This window comes from Psittacula echo, assembly GCF_963264785.1.
Source record: "Psittacula echo genome assembly, chromosome: 7".
Classification (NCBI taxonomy): domain Eukaryota; kingdom Metazoa; phylum Chordata; class Aves; order Psittaciformes; family Psittacidae; genus Psittacula; species Psittacula echo.
Window position 1 is genome coordinate 22,808,347 of NC_137740.1, and position 25,200 is coordinate 22,833,546.

The 25,200-nt window shown below is 38.4% G+C and overlaps 1 protein-coding gene across 9 annotated transcripts in view; it reads right to left on the reverse strand.

Moving 5' to 3' along the window:
• The window catches only part of CEP350 (centrosomal protein 350), a 75,870-nt gene that overhangs the window by 43,989 nt on the left and 6,681 nt on the right, over nucleotides 1–25,200 (reverse strand). For 5 of the 9 annotated variants that reach the window (XR_013957375.1, XM_080622870.1, XM_080622866.1 and 2 more), the window contains exons 2-15: nucleotides 22,499–22,584; nucleotides 20,849–20,892; nucleotides 19,792–19,906; nucleotides 18,923–19,055; nucleotides 16,148–16,764; nucleotides 15,563–15,673; nucleotides 11,064–11,177; nucleotides 7,494–7,637; nucleotides 5,998–6,653; nucleotides 5,245–5,366; nucleotides 4,106–5,169; nucleotides 2,652–2,805; nucleotides 737–900; nucleotides 196–385 (exon numbers count right to left, since the gene is read on the reverse strand). Coding sequence is in view for 8 of the 9 variants with exons in the window: in XM_080622870.1 (XP_080478996.1) it covers nucleotides 196–385; nucleotides 737–900; nucleotides 2,652–2,805; nucleotides 4,106–5,169; nucleotides 5,245–5,366; nucleotides 5,998–6,653; nucleotides 7,494–7,637; nucleotides 11,064–11,177; nucleotides 15,563–15,673; nucleotides 16,148–16,764; nucleotides 18,923–19,055; nucleotides 19,792–19,906; nucleotides 20,849–20,892; nucleotides 22,499–22,574 (3,704 nt within the window). In the remaining variant the exon portion in view is untranslated. Of the gene's footprint in view, nucleotides 1–195; nucleotides 386–736; nucleotides 901–2,651; nucleotides 2,806–4,105; nucleotides 5,170–5,244; nucleotides 5,367–5,997; nucleotides 6,654–7,493; nucleotides 7,638–11,063; nucleotides 11,178–15,562; nucleotides 15,674–16,147; nucleotides 16,765–18,922; nucleotides 19,056–19,791; nucleotides 19,907–20,848; nucleotides 20,893–21,656; nucleotides 22,459–22,498; nucleotides 22,585–25,200 lie in introns of those variants that run through there. The other 4 variants (XM_080622867.1, XM_080622865.1, XM_080622871.1 and 1 more) reach the window with 3 other exon arrangements.

Below are 25,200 nucleotides of genomic sequence, written 5' to 3' on the forward strand. Positions count from 1 at the left end.
ATTTAAAATACAGAGGGCATGGAGCGGGGCGGGAAAACAAACTACAAAATATTTTCTGCAGTCCCATTTTACTAACATTTGATCATTTCTGTTACTTTCCCTTTGCACATCCAAAGACACTGCCATTTCTGATAACTTGTCATAACACCATGAGTTTAGTTATATTTGCATATAGTCTTATAAAGTTCATGTTACCTCATCAGGGAGTGTCCAGACAAGTTTTCCAGCGTACTGTCTGTATCTGGGTTCTGTTCATGATCTTTACTAGAAATTCTGCTACTTGATAAGGATTTCTTTTTCAGTTGGGATGCCCTCTCTAATTCAGATAGCACTTTATCTTCTTCCACATTTAAGTGGTGAGAACTTCCATTGAAAGAGTCCAACCCTAAGAAGAAACATCATGGCCAAAAGTTTATGTTTGAAATTCTAAGTATGAATCTCTCACCATCAAGAGCCCCAAAACAGGTAATTAAGAACTTCTTTCCACAATTAAAGAAACCTCTGAGTTAGAAGTTTATAATTCCAACAACCAAGAAATGTAAATTCGGCTGCTTCCTACAAGAGATTAAGTACTCTTCTGTGTATTGTGTCCACTACCAAGAAAACTGTCACTCAGCTTTCAGTTAGGCACACTATTGGTTTAAATAAAGAAAATACACATTTGACTCTTTGATGCTGATAATCTGAATAAAGCCTAGCTTTCTTTGGGTAAGCTACAGTCAAGTATTGCACTTACGTTCCTTTTTCCCTCTCTTTTTAGAGGAAGCAGATGAGCGAGAAGATGCTGCAGACCGTGGTCCAGATGAATGCTGAGAAGCAAGCTCTGCAGATTGAGGTTCATGGGGAGACTTCCTACTCACAACTTCTTCCTGAATGCTTGAATTACTGCTGCCAGCAACACTAAAAAGGAGCACATTGACAGTGATTAACTACAGATTTCCAGCTCCCACACTGCACTGTGCACAAGAAATCCACTACACTTTCATTAGAGACAGATGGTTAAAACTAGACTAATTAGTCCAACTTGAAAAGCATTGATTTTAAGACTAAAAACTATGACAGCTGAAGCACTAGTAGAGTTTGACATGATACTGAACATATTGAAACATGCTTCCAATAATACAAAACAGTAAAAGATGGGTAACAACCATCCTCTCCAATGTTAAAAACTCTTCAGAACTATTTGACTACAGATCTGAACTTAAGAATGACTCCAACTAAGACTGCATTTTAAATAATCTCTGGGCATACAAGTTGTCCTGGGTTCAGCAGTAGCAGTCATTTTTTCTTCTTCTTAGTAGCTGTTGCAGCACTGTGTTTTTGACTTTCGGCCTGGGAACAGAGCTGATAACACAGATGTTTAGACTGACCAAGGACTTTGAGAGTCTCATGCTCTGCCAGGGAGGAGGAGAAGCCGGGAGGAAGCAGAGACAGGACACCTGACCCAAACTAGCCAAAGAGGTATTCCATACCATAGCACGTCATGCCCAGGATGTAGAATTGAGAGTGCCTGGAAGGGCTGGATCACTGCGGGGTGGGGGTGAGGTACCTGTTGGTGAGCGGTTGTATTCTCTTCCTTGTTATTTCCTTTATCATTATTATTATTGGTGGTAGCAGTAGTGATTTGTGTTATACCTTAGTTATTAAACTGTTCTTATCTCAACCCGTGGGAGTTGTATTCTTTTGATTCTCCTCCCCATCCCTCCAGGAGCGGAGGGAAGAAAGGTGGGGGGGGAAGTAGACTGCGTAGTTCTGATTTACGGCCTGGGCTTAAACCACGACACAAGTATCATCAACTGACAGAAATAGGAGTGATTTTCAATAAAGGATTAGAAAGAATTTGCAAAAAAGATTGCAATGAATTAAATAACAAATAATACCAAGAGAAGACCTATTAAGAAGTTCAATCAGAAAGAAACCTTTTTTGCAGCTGTTTTCAGGGTGCAAAATGCCTTTTACCTTTCTTTCTTCTGCAGTAAAGTATTACTAGTATAACAGTACATGTGGCCTTCTCTGAGGTGCCCAGAAGATGTAAATATATCTCAATCAAAAAAAAAAAAAAAAAAAGCGTGTCTTAGGAAATTCAGGACCATGACATGAAGTCAGTAGTAACATGGAGAGCCTAGGATTTGCAGTCTTCAAATTTTAGCCTGAATGAAAGGTTTTGAAAGTTCTTACAGATGATTTACCTATCCATTACTAAGCATTACCAAACCCTTACTGAAAGTAATTATAGGCTTTTAAAAATTTTTTGAAGTACTGAAGGTATTTTATAATTTTAAAATGTTTTTTCCTTTTTTTTTTTTTCCCCAAATTACAAGGACTAACCAATTGAGCTGCCACACAATATGGAGAACTAATTTTCATCTGACTACAAAGGGTAAAAACCTTGCCTAAAGCTACCTGGCCAGACTAAAGAACAACAAAAAATAGACAGAGAACAGGAATATTCGACTAATTTTTTTGTCTTAACCATGCTGGTTGTTATATTAACTGCAAAAGTCCTAAAGTTGTACCTCATCACTTTGACTAGTATTACAATACAGCATAACAGAAAAGATATACAGCATATTGTGAAACAAATATTGCAGTAACTATTCCCTGTTGAATTCTGCATTTTGATTTTAACAAGAAGTTTAACATGCAGCTACCTGAAGTCACGTGCAATCTTTTTGTCTGTTAAAGTGCCACTTCCCTGTGATGAGACAAAGTCATCTTCATAAGAAACCATGCTGTCTGGAGGGCTCATGGCAGGGAGTAAAGGGTGCAGAAGGGCAGACCCTCCATTCAACCTTTCATCAAACACTAAAGTGTGGACAAAGAAAGGAAAAAACAAAAATGACACAAAATGAAAATGTGCATCAAGCAGGTATGAAAGCTACAGGAATTATAATGCTCCCAACCATGAGTTACAAAGACTTCTTTTCAAACACAAAAACATCAGGAGAAAAATGGTGCAGCTGTCCCGTGGCAGTTTAAATGCAACATAACAAGCATTTGTCCTCTTTTTGTAAATTATGAATTGAATACTCCATTAACACACTCCAGCTAAAACATTTTTGAAGAACACAGTGCTTGAGTAGAGCCACATGCTGAAAATTTAAATGCAATCATATTTAAGGGAAATAAAATGAAGCAAAAAAGAATCAAGGAAAAAAAAACCCAACCGAAGATAAAAAGCAAGTTCTTAGAAAACACTCCTCAAACTTAGGAACTCAAGGCAAGAGAAACTACTCGTAAAATGAAGAACGAATTTGTGCAAAAAATTAAATTCAAATTAAGTGTTCTGCATGGGACACTTGCAAAGCATGCCCTAAGACATTAACACTTGAAAGGGCTCATTTAAACAAGAGACTGTCCCTTATTTTCTCAAGATCCAGTATTGTTACCGAAGTTTTAATTGTTGCACTACTTTGAGGCATTATCAAATAACTCATATGAGGAAAGATGCAAAAGGAAAGACCACATCATTCACCCGCTGAAGCTGTGTGTTTCCAACAGCATAGTAAAGCTATGTTCTTGCATAGCAAGTTTACGGCACTTATGTTTACACCATAAAGTAAGTGCTGCATAAAGCATGCATTTCATCTTTCTGCTTCAACTGTAACAGGAATGGCATCTTATTACAGATGATCTGCACTGCATACATAATAGGAGGATGTACACTCCAAACCAGAGGGTCTGTTCGTAATAGTGGAGAGACCATTTCCAAATGCATTCTGGGCAATTTAGATTCAGCATGCAATTCTGGATACAATTAACTTTACATTCACAATTCTGTAACTATGGGCATACTTAATAAATGTAACCCAGTATATATGAATTAGCTACTGACCTAGAAACACACAGCAATCTAATATAAAACTAATATTATTCCAGCCCAAAAGCACGGGGTTTTTTTTCTTTTTTTCCATAGACAAGGCAGCAAAAGAAGGGAAGGGGAAGTAACTGATCATTCAAAAGTAAAGTGAGAAAGCCTGGCACAGATTCATGTTTGAGACATCTAAGAAGCACATTCCTTACCTGTGAAGTATAAAGTGTATGAAATAGTAAAACTAGGAAAACAGAAATTCACAAGAGCTTTGAGAAGTTTTTCCATTTTTACCTTTTCCATGAAGTTGATAACTTTTTGCAAAGATGTTGATGACACTGTGAGGACTTCCCTTTGCCAGTTCCTCCCATGGCCCCTTGCTGTGTGTATCACTTGTCTGAGTGAAAAGTGGCAAATACTTCTCGGCTGCTTTCTGAAACTCCTTTATGGGCTCAAATGCATTTCTCTCCCGAATGCAGAAATCCTTCTCCTTTAATGTCTCCAGCATTTTCAGTGGCAACTGTTTGTGCTGCCCTACTTCCTCTTCAGAGAGGCTTCCGTCACTTGGGAGAGGCCCTTCGCTGATGGACTCGATGCTGGACTCATGAGGAATTACAGCTTTGTTCAGAGTGTAAGCCTGGTTTTCATGCCCCAGGGAGTCTGTCTGTCTCTTACATAAATGTCCTGGTATCCCTTCATGTCTGTTAGCAGCAGGGGACCTCATTCCAAGGCTGACTACATCAGCATGAGGCCTAATAGAGTCAGGGAGCTTTTTAAATTCACTAAGGTTGCCTGCACCAGGAAGGCTGTCATCAAAGGCTGTATGGGACATACAGGTACCCAACATTTTTTGAATTCTGGCTGAAATAGCATCTTCATTTTCCTCTCTCACAGGAGGACTCACAGCCTTTACCCACCACCCATCATCCTTCTTTTCTTGCATGAATTCATGGTCTGAGTTCCACATGGTACTATAATTGATGCCAGCCCCAGCCAATTTTTTGGCTTCACTTTCAATCCTGCTAGAAAGCGAAGCAGCTGTAGCTTTCAAAGCTTCAATCCGATCTAATTTGCTCTTATATTGGTTAGCAGTAGTTTTCACTAAGAGGTTTTGCTGCGCTACAGGTGAATTCAGGTGCGGCTGAGGCATCAAGGTCAGCGATCCCACGGGTGCAGCATGACTCCCCCTGCCTGCCAACATTGCATCACACTCCTTTGACAAAATATCCATCTGCTCCAGACTCCGGTGTTGGGAACAAGGGCCTCCACTTGAACCCATGAGCACTGATGGGTGAGAGAGCTGGACTCTTGGGCTCAACCTGTCTGGCTGTATCCATGGAGGCTCCATCAAATCGGTTCTGAAATGAAAAGCCCACATTTAAGTACTGTAGTAGTTAAAAAGAGAGAAAGAGAAAAGGCCCACAGTGGCTCACCTCAGCAGTGGCTGCTGCGGTTCCGAAAGCGACATGTCACTACTTGAAGATGCACTAGGAGGACGCTCTTGAGCTTTGTTTTCTTTGTCAGATTCCCCAGATGGCTGATAACCAGGTCTGGGCTAGAAATGAAGACAACCAGAAAAATGAATTTCCAAAATCTGTAAGAGTTTAGAAGCTCGTCTCATTAAAATTGAAAAGGCTTACATTTCTCAGTGTAGTATCCCATCTTTCCTACCACACAAAGACTTACAAACACAGGATGTTTATGTTTTTGTCTCAGCAGAATGTACTGGGAAAAAAAGCAAAAAGCTTTGCTTACATACTTAACTAGTTCAGCCAAACACAAACTGATATTAGTCTTTTACCATATATTAATCTTTTTTCATGTTCAGTTTTTGATTAGCAAATTTAACTCACTGCTGAACTTTGTCCACTGACTGAAAGCAACCTCAAAGCTCTCTAATTCAGGGTTGGACTTAAGTTTTCTTAATAGACAACCTTTATAGCTGCTTTTAGTTATTATCCATAATTCTGCTTCTATTTGTAACAGGCCTTATAGGCCTCGCTGTGACAAAAAGCAGCCACTAGCAAGGAGGCTCCAGATCAAAACCACTATATTTAAACAAAATCTATACTTTTCTTTGTATCCTTTTTCTTAACTCACAACCAGACCAAGTCATGACCTTTCTAAACATATGACCTCCTATTCCTGCAAACAACTGCAATACAAGTTAGTGAATCAGCTATTACCTGTGTTTCCTGCACTGTAGGCAGCTGAGGTGGCTCTTCTAAAATTGTACGTTCCAGCAATAATTTAGAATAGGTTTCCTGTAACCGTTTGGCTGCTGAAGGCTCAGGAGGAGGCACATTCTTCACTTTAGTAAAAGCCTCCTTCTGCTTTCTGTAAAGCTCTTGGAGCCTTTTGTTCTTCTGTTCTGTTGCCTCTTTCTGTGCCTTCTTCTCTTCATTCTGCTTTTTTTTCCTCTCCTCTTGTTGTCTGATGATGTACTGACGAACCTCATCTGTATCATAGTGACGTTTCTTAGAGATCACTTGAGGCTCCTCACTAGCAGCTATCTTGTCCGGTTTCCTTTTGGTTGGACTGTGACTCCTGGAATTTTGAGTGGGCAAAAGAGATTTCTGATTCTGCTTTTCCCCATCTTTCTCCTGCTTTGTACTCATGGAATCCAGCTGCAAATCATCGAGAATTCCACGTATCTCTATGGGCAGGAAGTCCTTATTTACAGAGGCATGATCTTCTTGCTTATCATCTGGAAGAGCAGCTTCCAGTTTCTTCAGATTATTCTCAGAACGTACTTTACTTCTTGACCTTTCAAAACTTCTTGAAGAGGTTTTACAGGTAACATCCAGTCTAGAATCTGAACCTGTCCTTCCAATACAGCCTGCTAAAGAATAAGACTAGTCACATATTTCAGGTAAACATAAAATTTAGGAAAATACATGAGAACATTGCAACAGCTGCAAAAGTGGGGATGAGGGAGGAGTGCAAATCTCACTGTAAATGTGCTTTTGCTTCTTTCAGTGTCATAATCTGAATATAGCAGCCTTTGCTTTGACTGAGCTCACACCCTTTACAGTCTTAACCAGCCTCACCACCTCACAGGCAGTAAGAAGCACAGCAGCTACCACCATTCCTTACTTGCGCTGAGAGTCTGGATAAATTCTAAAAAGGGTTGGTGGAGGAGTCAGTGAAGATTTATGATGCACAAAGATGATAGGATAGTATTTGGAAGAACCCCAATTCCTGTAGAACAGGGATGTTCAACTCTAGCTTACATATTATGTACATGGAAAATTCATATTATATGGAAAATTCATTGGGCCTGTGGACCATTGCTAGCCATTCCTTTCTCCACTAGCTTCAAGAGGTAAAGACAGACTGCAAGTGAACTGTTTTTTTGGTTGCAAACTTATCTCCCATCTTTTCCTGAGTGCCTTTGCAGCAGGTACCATACCTCAAGTCATATTCACAGGCTACGCTTCCCATGACACCAAGTTTGTAATCCACCCAGAAAGAGAGGTTATGCACCACAACTGTGGACATAAGCAAAATCCCTCCCGCAAATCCCAGGTTAAAAATAGGAGTTATTAAAATAAGAACCTGATTTCATTCTATCTCAGAAGTCTGATTTATTCTGCAACCACACAGTCTTATGAAATAAAGTAGTAAAAAAAAAATTATTATTTTTTTTTTAAAAGTGTCCAGCGATAAAAGTACAACTTACCAGTCTTGGCAGCTCTCTCTCGTCCTGTTCTGTCACTAGATATAGCTCTTCTGTCCTGTTCTATTCTGGGAGCTGGACCCAGTATCTTTTTTACTAGCTTTTGTCCCTCCCGCCAGGAGGATGCATTTATTACATAGTTTCCACCTGCACAGTAAGTAATAAATAAAAGTCAAGCATCAGATGGATTTTCCAACATATCAAACAATATTTACTGCAACCACAGATTATTTCTATACCATTTAGTTCTGTGTAAGTGGTAGGACTGCAGTTATGTCATAACATTAATGTACCACAAAGACACTCAAAAGCTCACAACTACCAGTGCCTCATGCCTATGCATAACACAATGTAAAAAATCCAAACCCCGCTGTAGCACATTAATGCCCTACAAAAATTTATTTAAAAAAGAAAAAAAGGAAAAGAAAAAAAAAAAAAAGGGGTTACACAGGTCTAAACCATATAAGCAAATGTTACTGGGGTGAGGGGAAATATCTGTAGATGTCTGAGAAGAAGCTGTTCACCTTCACTGAAATACTGAAAATAAGAACAATAAATAAAAGGAACAGAAAAAGAACAACAATAAAGGTGGGAGATAAAGAACAATTCACTTTCATACAAAAAGAATGTTAGTTGTTATTCTAAGGGAAAAAAACAACCTTCAGAAATTTTTAGATAAATGTTGCAATATGTGTCTTGGGAGAGGTTAGAAAAAATAGAGAGCAGTTGTTCTAAGCCAATGCTAACACTGTTCTCTAGCTGGGATTTCCGTACCATGACTGAGAATATTTAAAATAAATGCTATTAGTTGCTACTTAATTTAAAAGCAGACTACTTTGCAAGTGACAGAAGCCAAATCAAAATGTTATTAGTATTATCATCCCACATATAATTAGATGACAAAAACCTGGGTATGATGGCTTATTTACCTAATATTGGTTTGATCAAATGCTGTTATTCAGCTCACTTTCATCCCACTAACTTCCAATATTGTTGATTTTTTTTTTATTTTTTTAATAATGACCTTAAAGAGCTCTGGAGAAAAGCATCATATAAAAAAATAAAACCATTAATAACCTACTTCAGACAATTTAGCAGTATCTTATTGCTAGAAAAGTACCTAAGTTCAATACACAACCTGCAGTTGCTTTCTAACCATTCAGTTTCAGGTTCTATCTCTGACAGCACTGACTAAACAAACCCAGACACTGCAGCATGAAAACAACACATCCAAAGTAAAAGAGATTGTTGTCTGGGCCCAAGAGGATTTGAAGATAAAATCCAAAGCAACTTCAAGTGAAATCCAGTGTTTCAGTAATGCCAGTTCTTAATTTACACCCCCCCCCCTTCTTTTCCTTTTGTTATTTTAAACCAGGAGGAAACTTGCTCAGTCAGAAGCCTATAGCCCGCCATTCTTCCATTTACTAACAGTATTCTTTGCTTGCATTGTACATTACCCAAGTATTCTATAAATCTGGCACTTGAAACGTGTCACTACAAGCCTCTTTGAAACAGATGTATCAGTCAGAGGGGTTCTCTTGCGGAACTCACTGTTCTCCATTACTGCTGTGTGCTTTTAAAAAGGTAGTCTCATCTTCCATTTCAAGTCAGCTGTTTGAACTAAAACACACTAACAGAGCAGAACATGAGCTCTGGCTATTTATAGCCTTGGCTATGTAAAGCATTTTCTTATTGCTGTGACTGGAGGAAGACAGACCATCATAGATATACCACTTAGTTATGCTTGTTATCTTCTAGGGATTTCAGAACATCATTCTCCTCACATTTAATCCATTACGGAGAATAATCATTGCCACTGAAACTTGCAGCAATCTTTGTGCTCCTCCATCACTTGGAACTGTCACAAATATGTTAAGTTAAGATAGTTTCGTTCCTTAAGTACGAACTGATCAGCACAGGAAGGAGCAAATCCATATTATCACTTAAAGTGATAGGCTGAGAAAGTTGGGGCTGTTCAGCCTGGAAAAGAGAAGGCTGTGTGGAGACCTCATAGCAGCCTTCCAGTATCTGAAGGGGGCCTACAAGGATGATGGGGAGGGACTATTCATTAGCAACTGTACAGATAGGACAAGGGGCAACGGGTTCAAACTTAAACAGGGGAAGTTTAGATTGGATATAAGGAAGAAGTGCTTTATTGTGGGGGTGGTGAGGCACTGGAATGGGCTGCCCAGGGAAGCTGTGATTGCTCCATCCCTGGCGGTGTTCAAGGCCAGGTTAGACAGAGCCTTGGGTGACACGGTTTAGTGTGAGGTGTCCCCGCCCATGGCAGGGGGGTTGGAACTAGATGATCTTAAGGTCCTTTCCAACCCTAACTATTCTATGGTTCTACGATTCTATGATTCATTATCACAAAATAGTCACATGCAGCTTCATGATTTACACCTTGCAGAAGCACATTCACTCAAAAAAATCTTTGTAATGATTTTTTAAAGTATTTCTTTTTTTGTTTTTCAACAAAGTATTTACCAATTATGAGTCACTGTATGTAAGGAGAAATAAAATCTTTAGAGGTGCAAGAGACACCTAATACCACATGTATTCAAAGAAAAAAAATTGCTCTGTAATGGGATTGCAGTCATAACCACTTACTTTGCATGAAAAATAAAACCAAATGCAAAGCAGATGTGGAAGTCTTCATAATTCTTTTGCTACACACAATCAAAGATTAACATTACTGGAAAACGAAGAAGTGCTGACAGAATTCCACATATAGTTAACTCAATTTTCTACTGTAGAGAAGTGCCTTATAGTAATCTCACATCATCTTCTCCTAATATTTTAATTTTACTTGATAGACAGTGGAAATATCAGATAACAGTGGAAAAAAATCTTAATTGGTTAAAGAAATAAGCATTCCTTTATAAATATCAAAATCTGTAAGCCTTGTCAAGGAACAGGTTTTTATAAGTTTCACTAACTTAAAAAGCCAGGAATGGGTCAAGCCAGAACTGAGGGTGCAGGACAGCAACAACTTGACAAAGGACACAGAAGAGCAACAGCCAGAGAAAAGCCAGAAGGACATCTGTTCTCTGCTTCTCCACTCAGCAAACATGCAAATGAACAGCTTTTACTCCTCTGCAGAGGAGGTCAACTTAGTAAATCCCACTGGCACTGATTTCAATATAATCGCCATTCCTCTTCTCAACATTAGTTGAGAAGGCACTAATCAGTTTTGACACAAGCAACACAGAAGAAGGATCCGAACAGAGCCATTGCTACTTTTTGTCTGTGTTAGCCTGACTGATGTCTAAGGATATCCACCCCCACACTTCAAGAAACACACACTCTTTAGCAGTTTCCATAAAGTGCACACAGCAAGTGGAAAGGCAGAAAATTAAAACAAACAAAAAATAGCACATACAGCTAACCAACCAGTAACAAAAACACACACATCCCCAATACAGCATATAGTCTACAAAACACACCACAACAGCACTGTCACATATTTGAGAAGACTTGTAAAGTAACATGCTTTAATTTCTCTTTATTTCTTGAGACAACTCAACTCTGAAGGATAAGTGACAGCCTTCCCTCTGCAGTAGAGCTAGTCACCTTGTTTGGACTCTGGACTTGACAACCGTGTCAGTTTTTGTACTTTCCGCACTGGTCTGGTTGCTTTTTTCTCTTTGTTTTTCTCACTAGGTTTTCCTTTCACTGTTGAATGCTCTAAAACCAAACAAAAGCTGTTAAGTGATATCCCACAGAAAAGGACATAGAATAACAAGCTTGCTTCAACATTTACCTTAAAAAAAGGGAACTCAGAAAAAACACAGTAAAATTCACTGACTCTCCCACTTTATATGTTGAAACCAACTACTCCCAGTCCAGCATTTTAAAATCCTGGTAGCATGATAACTTTAAATCAAGTGTTGTTTACCTGCCCACTGGAATGCAGCAAACGTACAGCAATGCCGTAATAGATCTTTACAAAGTTCACGTTAAATTTTAAAAGAAATGCTAACAGTTTGGCAGGAACAATTGTTGGTTCTCTTCTACTACAGATATTACATTTTTCAGTATTAATGTTCCACAAGAACACGTAGTTCCTTCAACTTCTGAAACGCACAGCCAGCTGCTTCCACTTTAACACATGACAGCACATCCACACACTGCTGCCACGCTGCAGCATGAAACACAGGATACCCGTGTGCTCTACTTTCTGCAAAACTTGTCACAGAATTCACCCAGCAGTGCAGAACTATTCTGTATCACTTAAGCTGTCATCTACAACACAGTTAGGTTTTAGGCTTTAGAGATGCCAGGAACGCTTACCAAAGATAAAGGCATAGTTTACCATGATCTTATGTTAGGGCAAAGAAAAAAAGGAAACCAGAAATGTGGCTCAACCACCACCCCACTGAGTGGGTTTCCCAGCTCCCAAAGGTACAAAGCAGAGACAAGCCTTGCTCAAGAAGGAGAGGCAAGCTATATATTCGGTCTCAGCAGTCTACACTGCACATGTTCAAAGATTTCTTAAAGCACTTCAGTTTGCATGCCTTGAAGATGCTCTTAATCCTGAAATGATCTCTAGATAAGACACTCCATGGCCATTACAATCACTGTTTTCCTGTTCCCCTTTAGAAAGAGTGTGATCGACAGCCTAAAAATAACCTCTCCATGGATAGACCTGAAGCTCTATTTAGATGCCAGTATTAACTTTTACAGTCCCTAATTTCAGCTGAATCTGCCCTCTAATGGATGTCCATAGGAACTACAAGAGACAGAACAACAGGTCTTATTAAAGGATGCAGGAAACGAACTTTAAGAGTCTTTCTCCCTTTTAACATCCTTCCCTTACAAATTTTCCAGTCATCTTTGAGGCTTACAAGTGCAGGGAAGACAGAATAAATGCATCAAGTACCAGTGGCCTCAGTGACTGCATTTACAGAAGTCTAGCTTGTCACCTCACCTCTTCCAGTGAAAAACAGTTCCTTCCTGATACCAGGAAACTGCAGGCTGCCTCCCACTCACTCTATTCATATTATAGCAATTTTGTTCTAGTACTGCAAGTCCTGAACATCTTTCAGACAGAATTACTGGAAGGTTGGGGTCCATACAACATCCTTCAGCCTAACTGCTAAACAAAGAAAAAGACGTTCTGTATGGTCCACACTTACAAAAAATCTTGTTACAGTAAAGAACAATACTTCTGGAGATATAAGAGATATTATAGCTTATTTTAGCACCACAAAACATGGAACACTTTTGATACAACTGACTGTATGCACCCAAAACTCTAGGCTGTAGTTTAAAGGCTGTATCTTTAATACAGAATTAACACACAGATAGATAATACAAAAACCTAAAAATACATTTAGAGAATATATTATGTACAGCGCCAGCATCTGATTACTTGGAATCAGCTATTCAATATTATCTTTTCAGGTCAGAAAGAAGACATGTTCCACAACAGCTGTTCTTTGCATGGTACCAAGACAGGAGTATGCGTGAACACACACACAGCTCCTTCCTTTTGTAGGCAGAAGTCCACTGAACACATTACCCAAAAAAACCTAAAAAATTTTCATTTCTACAAAGAGCTCATTAATTATTTATATTTTGCTTGTCAAAACTATGAAAACCCAAAAAATTAAATGCTAGTGTGTGCTCGCAGCCCAGAAAGCCAACCGTATCCTGGGCTGCATCAAGAGGAGCGTGACCAGCAGGTCAAAGGAGGTGATCCTGCCCCTCTACTCTGCTCTCCTGAGACCTCACTTGGAGTATTGTGTGCAGTTCTGGTGTCCTCAACATAAAAAGGACATGGAACTGTTGGAACAAGTCCAGAGGAGGGCCACGAGGATGATCAGGGGACTGGAGCACCTCCCGTATGAAGATAGGCTGAGAAAGTTGGGGCTGCTCAGCCTGCAGAAGAGAAGGCTGCAGGGAGACCTCACAGCAGCCTTCCAGTATCTGAGGGGGGCCTACAAGGGTGCTGGGGATGGACTATTCATCAGGGACTGTAGTGACAGGACAAGGGGTAACGGGTTCAAACTTAAACAGGGGAAGTTTAAATTGGGTACAAGGAAGAAATTCTTTACTGAGAGGGTGGTGAGGCACTGGAATGGGTTGCCCAGGGAGGTTGTAAATGCTCCATCCTTGGTGGTGTTCAAGGCCAGGTTGGATGAGGCCTTGGGTGACATGGTTTAGTGTGGGGTGTCCCTGCCCATGGCAGGGGGGTTGGAACTAGATGATCTTAAGGTCCTTTCCAACCCTATTTTATGATTCTATGATTCCATGATTAAAAGTCTTTGGAAATTTTCATAGGCTTCACTACTTTCATAGGCTGATGCTGAAGAGAGTATTTGAAAAACAACTTCACTGAAAAGTGGCTCTTCTTTCTGAAGAAGAGTTTTTTATGAGTGATTCCAGAAAAATTCCTCAGCATCTTGTCAAGCTGTATTGAAATCTAATAATTTCTATACCGGCCACTATACTATCAGCATACAAAGACACCGACAAGTTTACAATCTCATCACATACTCCTCTGGTCTTGAACGTATTGACCAATAAGAAAGGTTATTTTTAATACACGAATTCTTAAACCGCAGAATTACAGGCTCTTAAGGGATTTTATTTTCCATTCTCTTCCTTCTCATTCATCTGATCTCCTCTTCCTCTTCCAAGTCAGTCAAAAGCAATTCAACCTTACAGCACTCCTCTGTAACCAGCCTAGCAAATCAAAACGCACACTTGAGCATCCTACCCTTGATCACCCAGAGAAATGAGCTGCCAACCATACTACAGTTTTCCAAACTGAAAAATTAATAAAGACTGTGTCTTGGAGCAGCACATTTGAGGACATAAAGCATGTATCACTGCTTTGGTCTTTTAGCAGTGTAACTGTTAAGCAAATACAGGGTTTTTATTATTTTTGCTCACAGCTTTAAGTATCAGAATATTTTGTTGCTAAATGAACTCATCATCTAGAAAGAGATCTTTTCTCCTGTGTTGCCATTTTGCAACAATGGTATTTAATGTTTTTCAAAAGACCATTAGGCAAAGAGGACTGAGTAACAGTTTTCTAAGCGTTTAGCATTCAAGATTCCTTCCTACACCTTCATGTGGAATAAATCCCAAAGTTAACACATTCTGTTATTTTTTCAATGCAAAGTTATTCAGTCTCCCACCCCACATCCTATCCATATCTTATAATACTGAAGGTAAAAGTTGTAGAGAAAATAAAATATAGAATATTTACAAGATTTCTTAAATCTTCTCTGATCTACCTGTTCTCCCCTCCTCAAGGAATCCAGGTAAGAGATCTCTAAAAAAAGTGCATGTTTGCAAATCTCTAGGATACAAATTTCTCCAACAACTTCAAGACTTGTTATAATACAGTTCTACAAGTTCAGAGATATTAAATCAACGTAATGCCATATAATCTCACCACCACCCTTACTGCAGGCTACCTACTTCATTTTAAATAAGGATTCCCAGAGACTTTCTACAGCAGACAACTCCCATCTCCCCTTTAGCTACCTATACAGTCCAACTAAACCACTAACAATTTCCACAGCAGCTTCAGGTCCAACAATTTGTTAACAACATACTGAAGTATGCAGAATGCAGGCTCCAACATAACACTGTATCACATTAACGGTATTAAAAATGCCAAAAATAACCCCCAATTGTTCCCATCAGATAATACAGGTTTCATCAAAACCAGAAGCGGATTGGCTTTGTGCTTTTAACAGGAAATGGCATTCATTCATGAAGACACATATAAAGAAGTCACAAACTTAAATGACAATTGTTCTAACAAAGAGTTGTTTTTGGCTTGGTTTTTCTGTCTATTTCAAAGAAAAGCCATCATCTGATTCTTTTCAGTATTGGTTTCCCATTAAAAGTATTTTAATGAGAGAATGGGGAGATGGATTTTTTTATTCATTTTAGTGTTCAATGAGCTACTCCTCCCGTGTAAAGAATACAACATACATAACACTCATTCCTTTGATTTTTTGTTTCCAGGACTTTGCAGACTTGTTCAAGATATACTTCTCTGCCTCTTAAGAACAGGCTGTGTGGTTTAATCAATTCAGTTTGTGTCTCACCTGTTAACTGTAGTGCTATATCTCTATACAGCTCCCGACTAATGTGAAATTTTTCCTCATGCCAGATCTTCCCATCTGGAGTGCGAATTCTTGTTTCAGCAGGATTGAAACCTGAAAGTAAACAATTTAGGAGTTTAAAATAACTGCAACAAAATGTAAATAAAGCTTTCTCAGGGTTGAAGGGGTGGGAAACTGCCAGAAAGTTTGGCAGTTGCACACAGCTGAAAAACAGTAGACTGCGTCAAGAAAAGATTATTAAAAATGTGAAAGGCCTTTCTCAATCAATAAGCTCTGGGACCATAAAAAAACCATACTAAAATAAAATGAAATGCTAATACAGTGTGCTTTTTTCATATAGTAATTCGGAACAAGACAGGAAAAATTTCAAAAGAATCCACACTTCTCTAAAAAGGCAATAATTTCCTTTTTTTCTTGTCCATATCTTTGATCAAACCATGCTACTCCACTTCTGTACTTCCAAACACAGTTATGAGTCACATCCATGCTTTGACATGTTGCTCAATGAATTGAATTCCGCTCTTTCACCATGTATAACCAACAGGGAGGGATTCTGCACCTCCGTACCTCTGTATGATGGAGCAGTAGGTGCAGTTGCCACTTTCCTGACTTTAGGAGTTACTGTATTCTCCATGTTCGTGATCACGACAGGCTGCTCAACATAGCCTGAGTGCTGCCCTCTGCCACCCAACGCTTCAGAATGCTCCCACTGCTTCCGAATTCTCTCTTTCAGCTTCTCCAACTTAGCATCATGCTGTCGCCGCTTCAAAATCTCCAGCCTATGAGCATTAGAAGTACTGGTGGCAGAAGAGGAAGACGCTTTCAGTTCGCTGTCCTGGGATGTGTTACTCTGAGGAGTTTTAGTGCTACTCTCATCTCCTCCAGAGCCACTAGTTTTTTCCTCATCCAATCTTGGAGGTGTTGCAACCTTAAGAAATGCCTCATTATTCTGCAAGGCATCAATTGCTGGTCGGTCATTCAAATACCTAACAACCGTCTCGCCTGCAGCAGAAGAACATGGGCTTTCAAAATCTCTGCTGTGTAGATCCCGCTCATCCCAGTCATGTATCATACGGCCTATTATTTCCATCTTCCCTTGTGCTTCGCCGAAGTCCAAACTAGAGAGCAATTGATTGGCCTCAAGTTGGCTGGAACCATGATAAGACAGAGAATGGTACGTATCCCTGATGTAATAGAAGGAAAAAAAGAAGTCACCATCAGAAATACAACTGTATGACCTTCCAACCCAGCAATCAGCATATTCATTAACTGTAAGAATGACTTCCTATACCTCATCTCCACTTTAAAGGTAAGGTCTTTTAAAGTTTGATCACCACACATTTAAAAGTGCAAGTGTCATGAAACTGAAAGAGGTTTCCCGTTGAAGATTTCATTTTCTGCACTCTCTGTCTGAACATGACTATATATAAAGTTGAAAAGCTGAATTTAGGGTATGTAGAAAATCAGCAAACAGTAATGTCACCCCTCAGTTTAAAAAAACGTTAAAAAACAAGTGTAAAACTTGAGATGTGCAATTAATATCCATTTTCTAAAACAAAGCAATTCCCAGCTTCTTGATAGCACAGTCGTTAGCTGAGAAAACAAATAAAATGCACAAGAAAACCCTGTCCTGTATTTGAGCATAAAAAGGCAAGCCCCTGACAAGAACTTCAAACTGAACTGGATGTACTGCAACAAAAATAAAGCCTACTGAAAGCTTAGAAATTCAACAAACTAAAGATCTCTTAGCATTTTGTATATAATGTATTTAACGTTTTCACCAATGAAGGGCTGAAGATATTAAAATCTGGCACTTAAGCTACCTGGTTTGCTTCTTCAGCAAGTATGTTTAAAGAACTGACCTGAAGCCAAGTCATAACACTGTACTTGCGAAATTGTCTACTGTTCTTTCTCTAATAGCACACTGCTGTTACATAGTGCACTAATCATTACCAATCAACATAACGGTTGCATGGTTTAAACGCACAAAATTTCACCACAAGTGTATATAAATATACAGAGAAGCAGGTTATTATTCTGGCTTTCTGGCTTTTGTTTACTTATGTACACTTTAAGCATTGACTACAAGCTGCTCTCAGAGCAGGAGTAATATTTTAACCTAGCAGCTCTGATGTTACTTCCCAAATTAATGCCCCCAGCTCCACACAGTTCTTTTTACTGTAAAAAAGCCATTCTTTCCACCTGGATGTAACAGCATGAGTCTAGCTGCTCTCATTTTCCTGTTTTCCCTGAATTCTGTTAAATTTACTACATAGTTTTGAAACAACTGATGTAAGTTATTGCAGATAGGGAAGACAATAAAACTGACCAAAGATTACACAACTGATTCACATCAGCCTCCCACGCAACAAACAAGGAGAAAAGCCTCACAGCTAACAAGAATTGGAAAAGGGGACCAAACCTCAGGTCTTAGGATAATGATTATTAATAGAGATCTAGTAGAATTTTAAGAAACACCACTGTCACAACTCCACTCTAATCAGCCATCAGCAACCCCCAAATCATTTAGAAAAATATTCAAACTATGTGTTAGAATCCAATAAAAAGTCTATTACAAACCTAACAAAGCTAATCATCAGGGATGCCAGTGCAAAGAACACACACTGCTTTAAAAATCATGAAGATTAAAGAAGTTATGGTATAAGACTTTTAGGCTCTGATATTACAGCAAGTTATAGGGAGTTTATTTTGACTGCATGTTCTCCAAGTTTTTAAGGCATCTTATGTTCATTACAGCACTTAACATACACTAAGAAAAACAGGCTTTCCATATTTTCCATCATTCCTCATACCCCACCATGCCCTATGTTCTCAAATATTCCACGTCACTTTTTCTCCTTGATACAGCTATTCTTATTTGGGTTTCTCACACACAAGAACTGAATGCAAATTTAGTACTAGATGTTCTTGCTCTACACCGTCTTATGATAACACATTTGGGAATATGTGATGAAGAACTAATAAAACAAAGTTGGATAAACAGGAGGAAATACTCTTTTTGGTCCTTATAAGTAAAGCCAAAATACCTATCAAACTTATCAGGCCACTGAGGCCACAGCCACATCAAATTGATGATATGGCTCTATTTCAAGACATCTGGCTTTAAACTCTCATATTCACTGAAGGATAAATAAATTTGTATTTTATTTAATTTTTTTTTTTTTAAAGGAAGACACTTTTGTTGAACACCACATACTAGTCATGTGGGTGGGTGAGGGGAGAAGGCAAATGATTTTTTGAGGAGCTTTCAAAAACATCACTATTAGCTTAATTTTGATCTTAGTATACTTTTCTTTAACAGTCAACTGTCTCAGCACTAACCTGTATGAAGCCAGTGGTTCACGAAATTCTACATGATTGCTTTTTTTCACATTGTTTTCAAGAGTGGTCGCTTGAAGAGGGCTGCGTGAGGACTTCTCCTTGCTTGATTTATTTTGGCTGGAGGACTGGGAAGCTGAAGCAGAAACCAAAGAATTCTCTATGTACCTATCTCTCCAGAATGAGAAAACTCTTGGGGAAACAATTAAGAACACAGTTTTTCTTAGGTTTACGCAGCACTTCAAATTAGCATCTAAAGTACTTCTTCTCTTTTCCAACAAGCTGATTTCAACAGCTAGGAGGCAAGGTGGCAAGTACTTGAAACAATGATCGTATTTAAAGATAGCTAATAATGTTTAAACATCAATTGTAAGTAATTAAATTTGTGAAAGCTGTGTTGCCACTAGAGGTCGACCTGTCTGCTCTTCTCCAGTGGCACACTACTAGAATGCTCTAAACAGTATTTAAAATGAGGGCTTATTTCTTATAAGCAAATGCTTTCCTTACATGAAATAAAGGGAGCATCAGGGTGTAACAGTTGACAAACAATAAAAAATAGAAACAGCTAGTCCAGCATAAACAATTGTCACCCCCCACCCCCCCCCCCGGAGAACTCATGGTATCAGAATGGGATAAACACTGCTTACTTACAACGTGGGAAAGTCTTGTCCCTCCCTGTAACCCAGTGACCGTGATAGTACACTTTCCTCCCTAAGCTAAGGTAAGAAAACTTCAGTTTCTCATGGGCAATTAGTTTCATGAATAAAGATCATTAGCAGGAGACAACTTGAGGGCAGGGAGGAGATATCAAGTTTTCTCACATCACAGTGGCTTTACCCTGCCTTACACACTATACCCTCAATAACACATACCTTTTCTGCTTATTTTCCTGCTAGCACTAGCAGAGGGCTTCTTGGCATCCATGACAGGATCAAATACAGCTGTGCTGGTGGGAGCTATTTCCAATTTGTTCTCTATGTGACGTAACTAGAATTTGAAGATAATGCAAATTAGAATAGTGTTTTCAGTTTTTAGGCTACAGGGTTTTATTCCTCTAATGTGACCAATTTTTCCTCATTTCATAAAGAATAAAGCCACAGGCCAAAGCAACTTCACAAGGCTGATACTGTAAAACTGCACAGCCTTATGGCCCAAAACTACATCAGATTATTAAGTTTTGTTTAAGAGGATTATCTAAATTAGGTTTTGTTACATAGTTTTGTTGCATAGTTTTGTTTCCATAAGTAGGCTATTGTGAAAAAAATAAAATTAAAAAATTAATAATAACACGCCATGCAGAGTCTTAATGCTTGGCCTGAATGAAATACTAATCTCATTTGGAATAAATTCCGTAATACTCTTTTCAAAATCGAGCATGATACAAGATTCCACATGTAAAACCCCACACTGATGCTAAGCTATTAAAAAAGAGAGGGACAAGGCTCCGTGAAAGAGCTGAATTCCATGAAAAACCAAGCTGTTTGGCTTCTCTGAAGCCAGGTTTTAGAAACTAGTTAAATTCTCACAGAAAAACAGCAATTCCAATGCTCAAAGATGAAATACACTGGTGTTGCCCCGGTTTCTGACCAGTAAGCAGGGGAGAGTTATTTCTTCAAGTTTTCATAAGTCACCACTTTCTTAAATAGAAAGCTAATACTAAACTCAAGACTCAGCATGTGTTACTACACTCAAGACTGAGCTTGCTGTAGCAAACATTTCTTCTACTGCACGTGGAAAACTGCTTCCAAGATACAACAATGGCCAACATGTATGTACTCCAACTGCTTGCCTTATTTCAAACTGTTTAACAATCACTGAACAATATCTTTGTTAAAAGTTTTGTAGCCATTAACTGATTTGAAAAGGAGGAAGATCAAAAAAAAAAAAAAAAAACAGCACAAAAGAAAAAAAAATAAAATCAGTACTTACAGCAGCCTTAGTCTGAGAAAAAGTAGCCCATGCTACAGTTGGATCTTAAGGAGCAGAAAAAAACAGAAATACATTTCTCATTAGTATATGTAAAACAATGAAATAAAATGCTGCTTCAAAACAATTTTCATGGGCTCACTAATCAAATTCTTTTAATGACTCAATTCCAGCCTGTCAATCTCCTCTAGGAGAGGCTGCTATCAGCCAAGACTCATTTTATCAGAGCAATAAAGTACGTAATGCAAAATGAGTATGTAATGTTAACAAGTTCACTACGTTAGCTCAAGTATATTATTACACATGAAATCGAATCTGACACATTATAGAAGTTGTTTAGAAGACAAAATAAAAGCTGGTTATCTACCCCAATGCAAACATCTTGCATTTTTCCATTACACTGTAACTACTTTTTTTCCCTTCCATTTTCTTCTTCAGTAAATTAAGCATGAATACATGATCACTGAAAGACTCTACTCAACAACAAGCTTTGAGCATGTGAATTCTGAACTGTACACCCTACAAACAAAATAGAAGCAATGTTTGCAAAGAACAAGAATGAGACACTAATCAACTTCAGACTTTTAATCTAAACAGCCCTTGCTCTTTGTGCAAACTAGTTCAGTAAGATGCTTAGTATTTTCCTCTAAAAGTATTTACTTTTTCAGTTCCCCTCTTCTTTTGGATTCTAATGGTTTTCTTCTAATGTAATGGTTTACACAACCCAACATCCAAAACTTTAATGTGTGTCAGAACCATGGAGAGTAGCAAGGTCAGAGTGTTTTTTTAAATAAATAAATATTTTCCTTACAGTTGAAAAGCTGCCAATTTAATTTCGGGTAAGATAAACCTCTTCCTTTGTGTTGCTGTAAGGAAGTAGCATAGCAACAACTTCACTTTGACTTCAAGAGACGGAGCTTCATGTTTACAGAACACCTCAGTTTCACAAAGTACATAATTTTAAAAGAAACTGAACATATCACAGAAAACAATAAGCAATAATGTCCTCTTACAGAAAAAATAATAATCTGCCTCTACTTTCAAAATAGCTTCTGGAGTCCAGTTTTGTCATAGAGGACATCATAAGACTAATCTTGAACCACAGACTTAACATGCAGCTCAGCTCTACAGACTACAGCTTTCTTCCACCCAGGGATGTACTGTAATAACATGACAGTAGAAAGCAAACAGGATTTCTGCAGTTCAGGGAGACAGAAGTGCTGCAAGTCATCCTAGTTGAGATGTACTGCTGCTACTCAAGTGTCCTTAGCTCTTCACAGCTTTGGAACTGAGCAAGAATCAGAAGCTACTGCCTCACAGGCTCTTCTTCACTTCTTTCTAGAGCCTACGGTTCAGTTTCTGTTCCCGCACTGCTCACCCTCCACAGTACTGAAAAAAAAAAAAAATCCATCTCTGCGCCATCTTGGCAACCATACGATAGCCTGGCAATTCCTAATGCAGATCAGCAAATAACTCTGCAGATCAGAATATGAAACTGCTATCTCTGCAAAAATGAAGCCATATAACACATGGTCTTTGCTTCCAAATTAAGGCAAGAGAATACATTCTATAACTCCTCAAAGTTTCAAACAACATGTTTTTCATGATAAAACATCTTCCAAAACAAGGCAATAAACCAGAGAAAATTCCTACCTCTGGCAGAGTCCTTGGTTTGGTTATGCCTCAGATTTTGTACAGGCACCTCTTTTGACTTGTTGCTCCACATCATGTCAATTTATCTATTAAAAAAAAAAAAATTTAAAAAAAGTTATGTAAGAATAAAAGAGGTGTAAAGAACAAATGTATCTTATGCTAACCTTGATCACTGTGATGAATTTTCACCTCATATGATTCAAACTCAGATCATGAACATCAGCACGAAATCACAAATGTTTTTACAGCTTGCACTTTTTCAGAAACCATGTAATTCTGTGCATAAAGAGGAGTTTGCTTTTGTTTTTGTATATTACAAAGAAGAGTGAACTTGAAAAAAGGAAATCCAAAGGTCATGCAATTTAGATCACAGTCATAAGTATTCCAGCAAATCTGAAGATAACCATACTGAAATACTGCACATGAAGGAGTAACAGAGACAGCACTATATGTATTATAGTAACAGAGACTATATGAGATATATGGATTAGAGTAACAGAGATATATGGAATAAAGTAACAGAGACAGCACGATATGGATTGAACCTACAAAATACCCAATTCTGCCAATAACAGATGAATGTGTCACCTCTATCTGTTAAAGGATCAGGCAGAACAGAATTGTGCAGCAGGACACTACAGCCAGGAAAAAAGACTGGAGCTGCCATGGTTTTCCTGTGTACTTCAGCAGCAATCTCAAAGAGTGTTACCAAAGGAATTTTTTTATAAGGGAGAAAAAATAAAAGCTATGCAATCAGGAAAGATAATTTTAAGAAAAAGCAGGTAATTTATGCAACTCTTTATTTCTCATTAGTTTCACTGGAAAGGATGAGGTGTCGTACACAAAGTTGTAACAGACTTGAAAGAAGTGCTACATAAGACAAATAGTAAGTATAAGAAATCTAAGAGGAGTTCATGGAGCCAACAAGAACTCTGATTAGCAAGTACTGCCACTACCCTGTCACCAAGGACCTTCTGTCTTGGAGGTCATGTGCTTGCATGTGGAGGCCACTGCACGTGCTTACTGATCTGTCTTCAACAACAGACCGAGGAGGTTTCTGCTACGGAAAAGAAAAAATTAAGTAGCCACAATTTCATACAGGAAGTTCTAGACTTCTGAAAGAGTCCTAAAGCACACTGTCCTATCTCTTAATTTCTAAAGTTTTCTTTTGCTTTCACTTCCCTACAGAGTGTGCCACATAAAAAAGGCATTCAAATATACAGGTCATCCTTCTGATTAAAAGTGACCAAACATTCCACAAAATTAACACTGTGTACTACTTACTGAAATAAATCATTACTGTGTATTTTGTGACAAGGATTTTTATCATATATGGGTTCAAGGATACTCACAGTGACCAGCAGTGAAGCTTGGTCCTCACATTCAGTTATACAGCTTATCTCTAAGACAGTAACTTACTCCACCAAAACTGTTCTTATACCCCAAGACTATCAGTAACAATAGCACAGGTCTTCAAAAGACCTTTACTTGTGACTTTCTTTACAGAATACAAGTACATGCTCAAAAGACTGTGGAAAAGTGAGCTTATATATGTAGGTACAGAAAACACACATATACACAGAGTGACATCCACAAGAACAGAAGTAGAAAGAAGTAGGTGGTGTTTTGTTTTTTAAGTATCTAGTTACAAGCAGCAAGCCAAGTGAAGTAAGAAGATTCTGCTTCTAGGACAGGTGCTGCAGAGCTCATTCATGCACAATCAGAGCTTTGTGCCTCACATAATTCATGCTGTAAATCATAACACTGCCCTGCCCTGGAAATCATCTAATTGATTTTCTCCATCACTGAAGCAAAGAGCAGTTATGTTAGAAATGTAGAAAAACAAATACTAATAAAAATGGGGAATTTTTTTATACAGAACCAACTTTGAGAGCCACTGAAAATGTCATAACATACCATGATGTGTCTTGCCCAAACACAAACATAAGACAAACTACTCAAAATGTAAATTTGGCGTAAGAGAACTTCTGGGAAAGCAACCATTTCTGAAGGGATTAAGTATTACTCTTCATTGCTTGAAATTTATTTTTATCATCAGAATTACTGGTATAGACAGGAAAACCTAGGTACTAGACACAGGACATAACACCACTCTCTTCTACAAACACTATTCGTATGGGAAGACATGGAAGAGAACTGACAGATCAGGAAGACACTAGAGAGGAGGAAATGGAAACAAAGAGAAAACCACTGTCAAATAAAAAAGTAAGATGAGAAACTAGTACTACGTTTACTAATAAGCATACCAAGGATGGTATTGAAGGTACAACAGATAAAATAACTAGTCAACTTAGTTAAGAGGACAGCATTTTAAAAGTAACAGGAGATATGAAAGTAGAATATGCTTAGCAGGGGTACACAAAAATGTGAAGACATGAAAAACAGGGCTGCTAAGAAGAGAAAAAAGTGGTGAGAGAAGCAGGATGTAAAAAGAGAATGGAGAAAGACAGGAAGGAAAGAAATGGAATGAACTTTTGAAGAACTGGCATAGAGAGCAGCAAAAAGGAAGAAAAGAAACTGGTATATTGGTCCAATTGTAACGTTTTCCCAAATATACTCAATATGATTTTTTTTTCTTATAAGTACAGCCTCTGTAAGAAAAGGAAAGAGGAAACTCAGAAGTCATGGCATGGCACTGAAGCAAGGAAACAGGAGAGGAAGATGAATCATACAGATGCAAA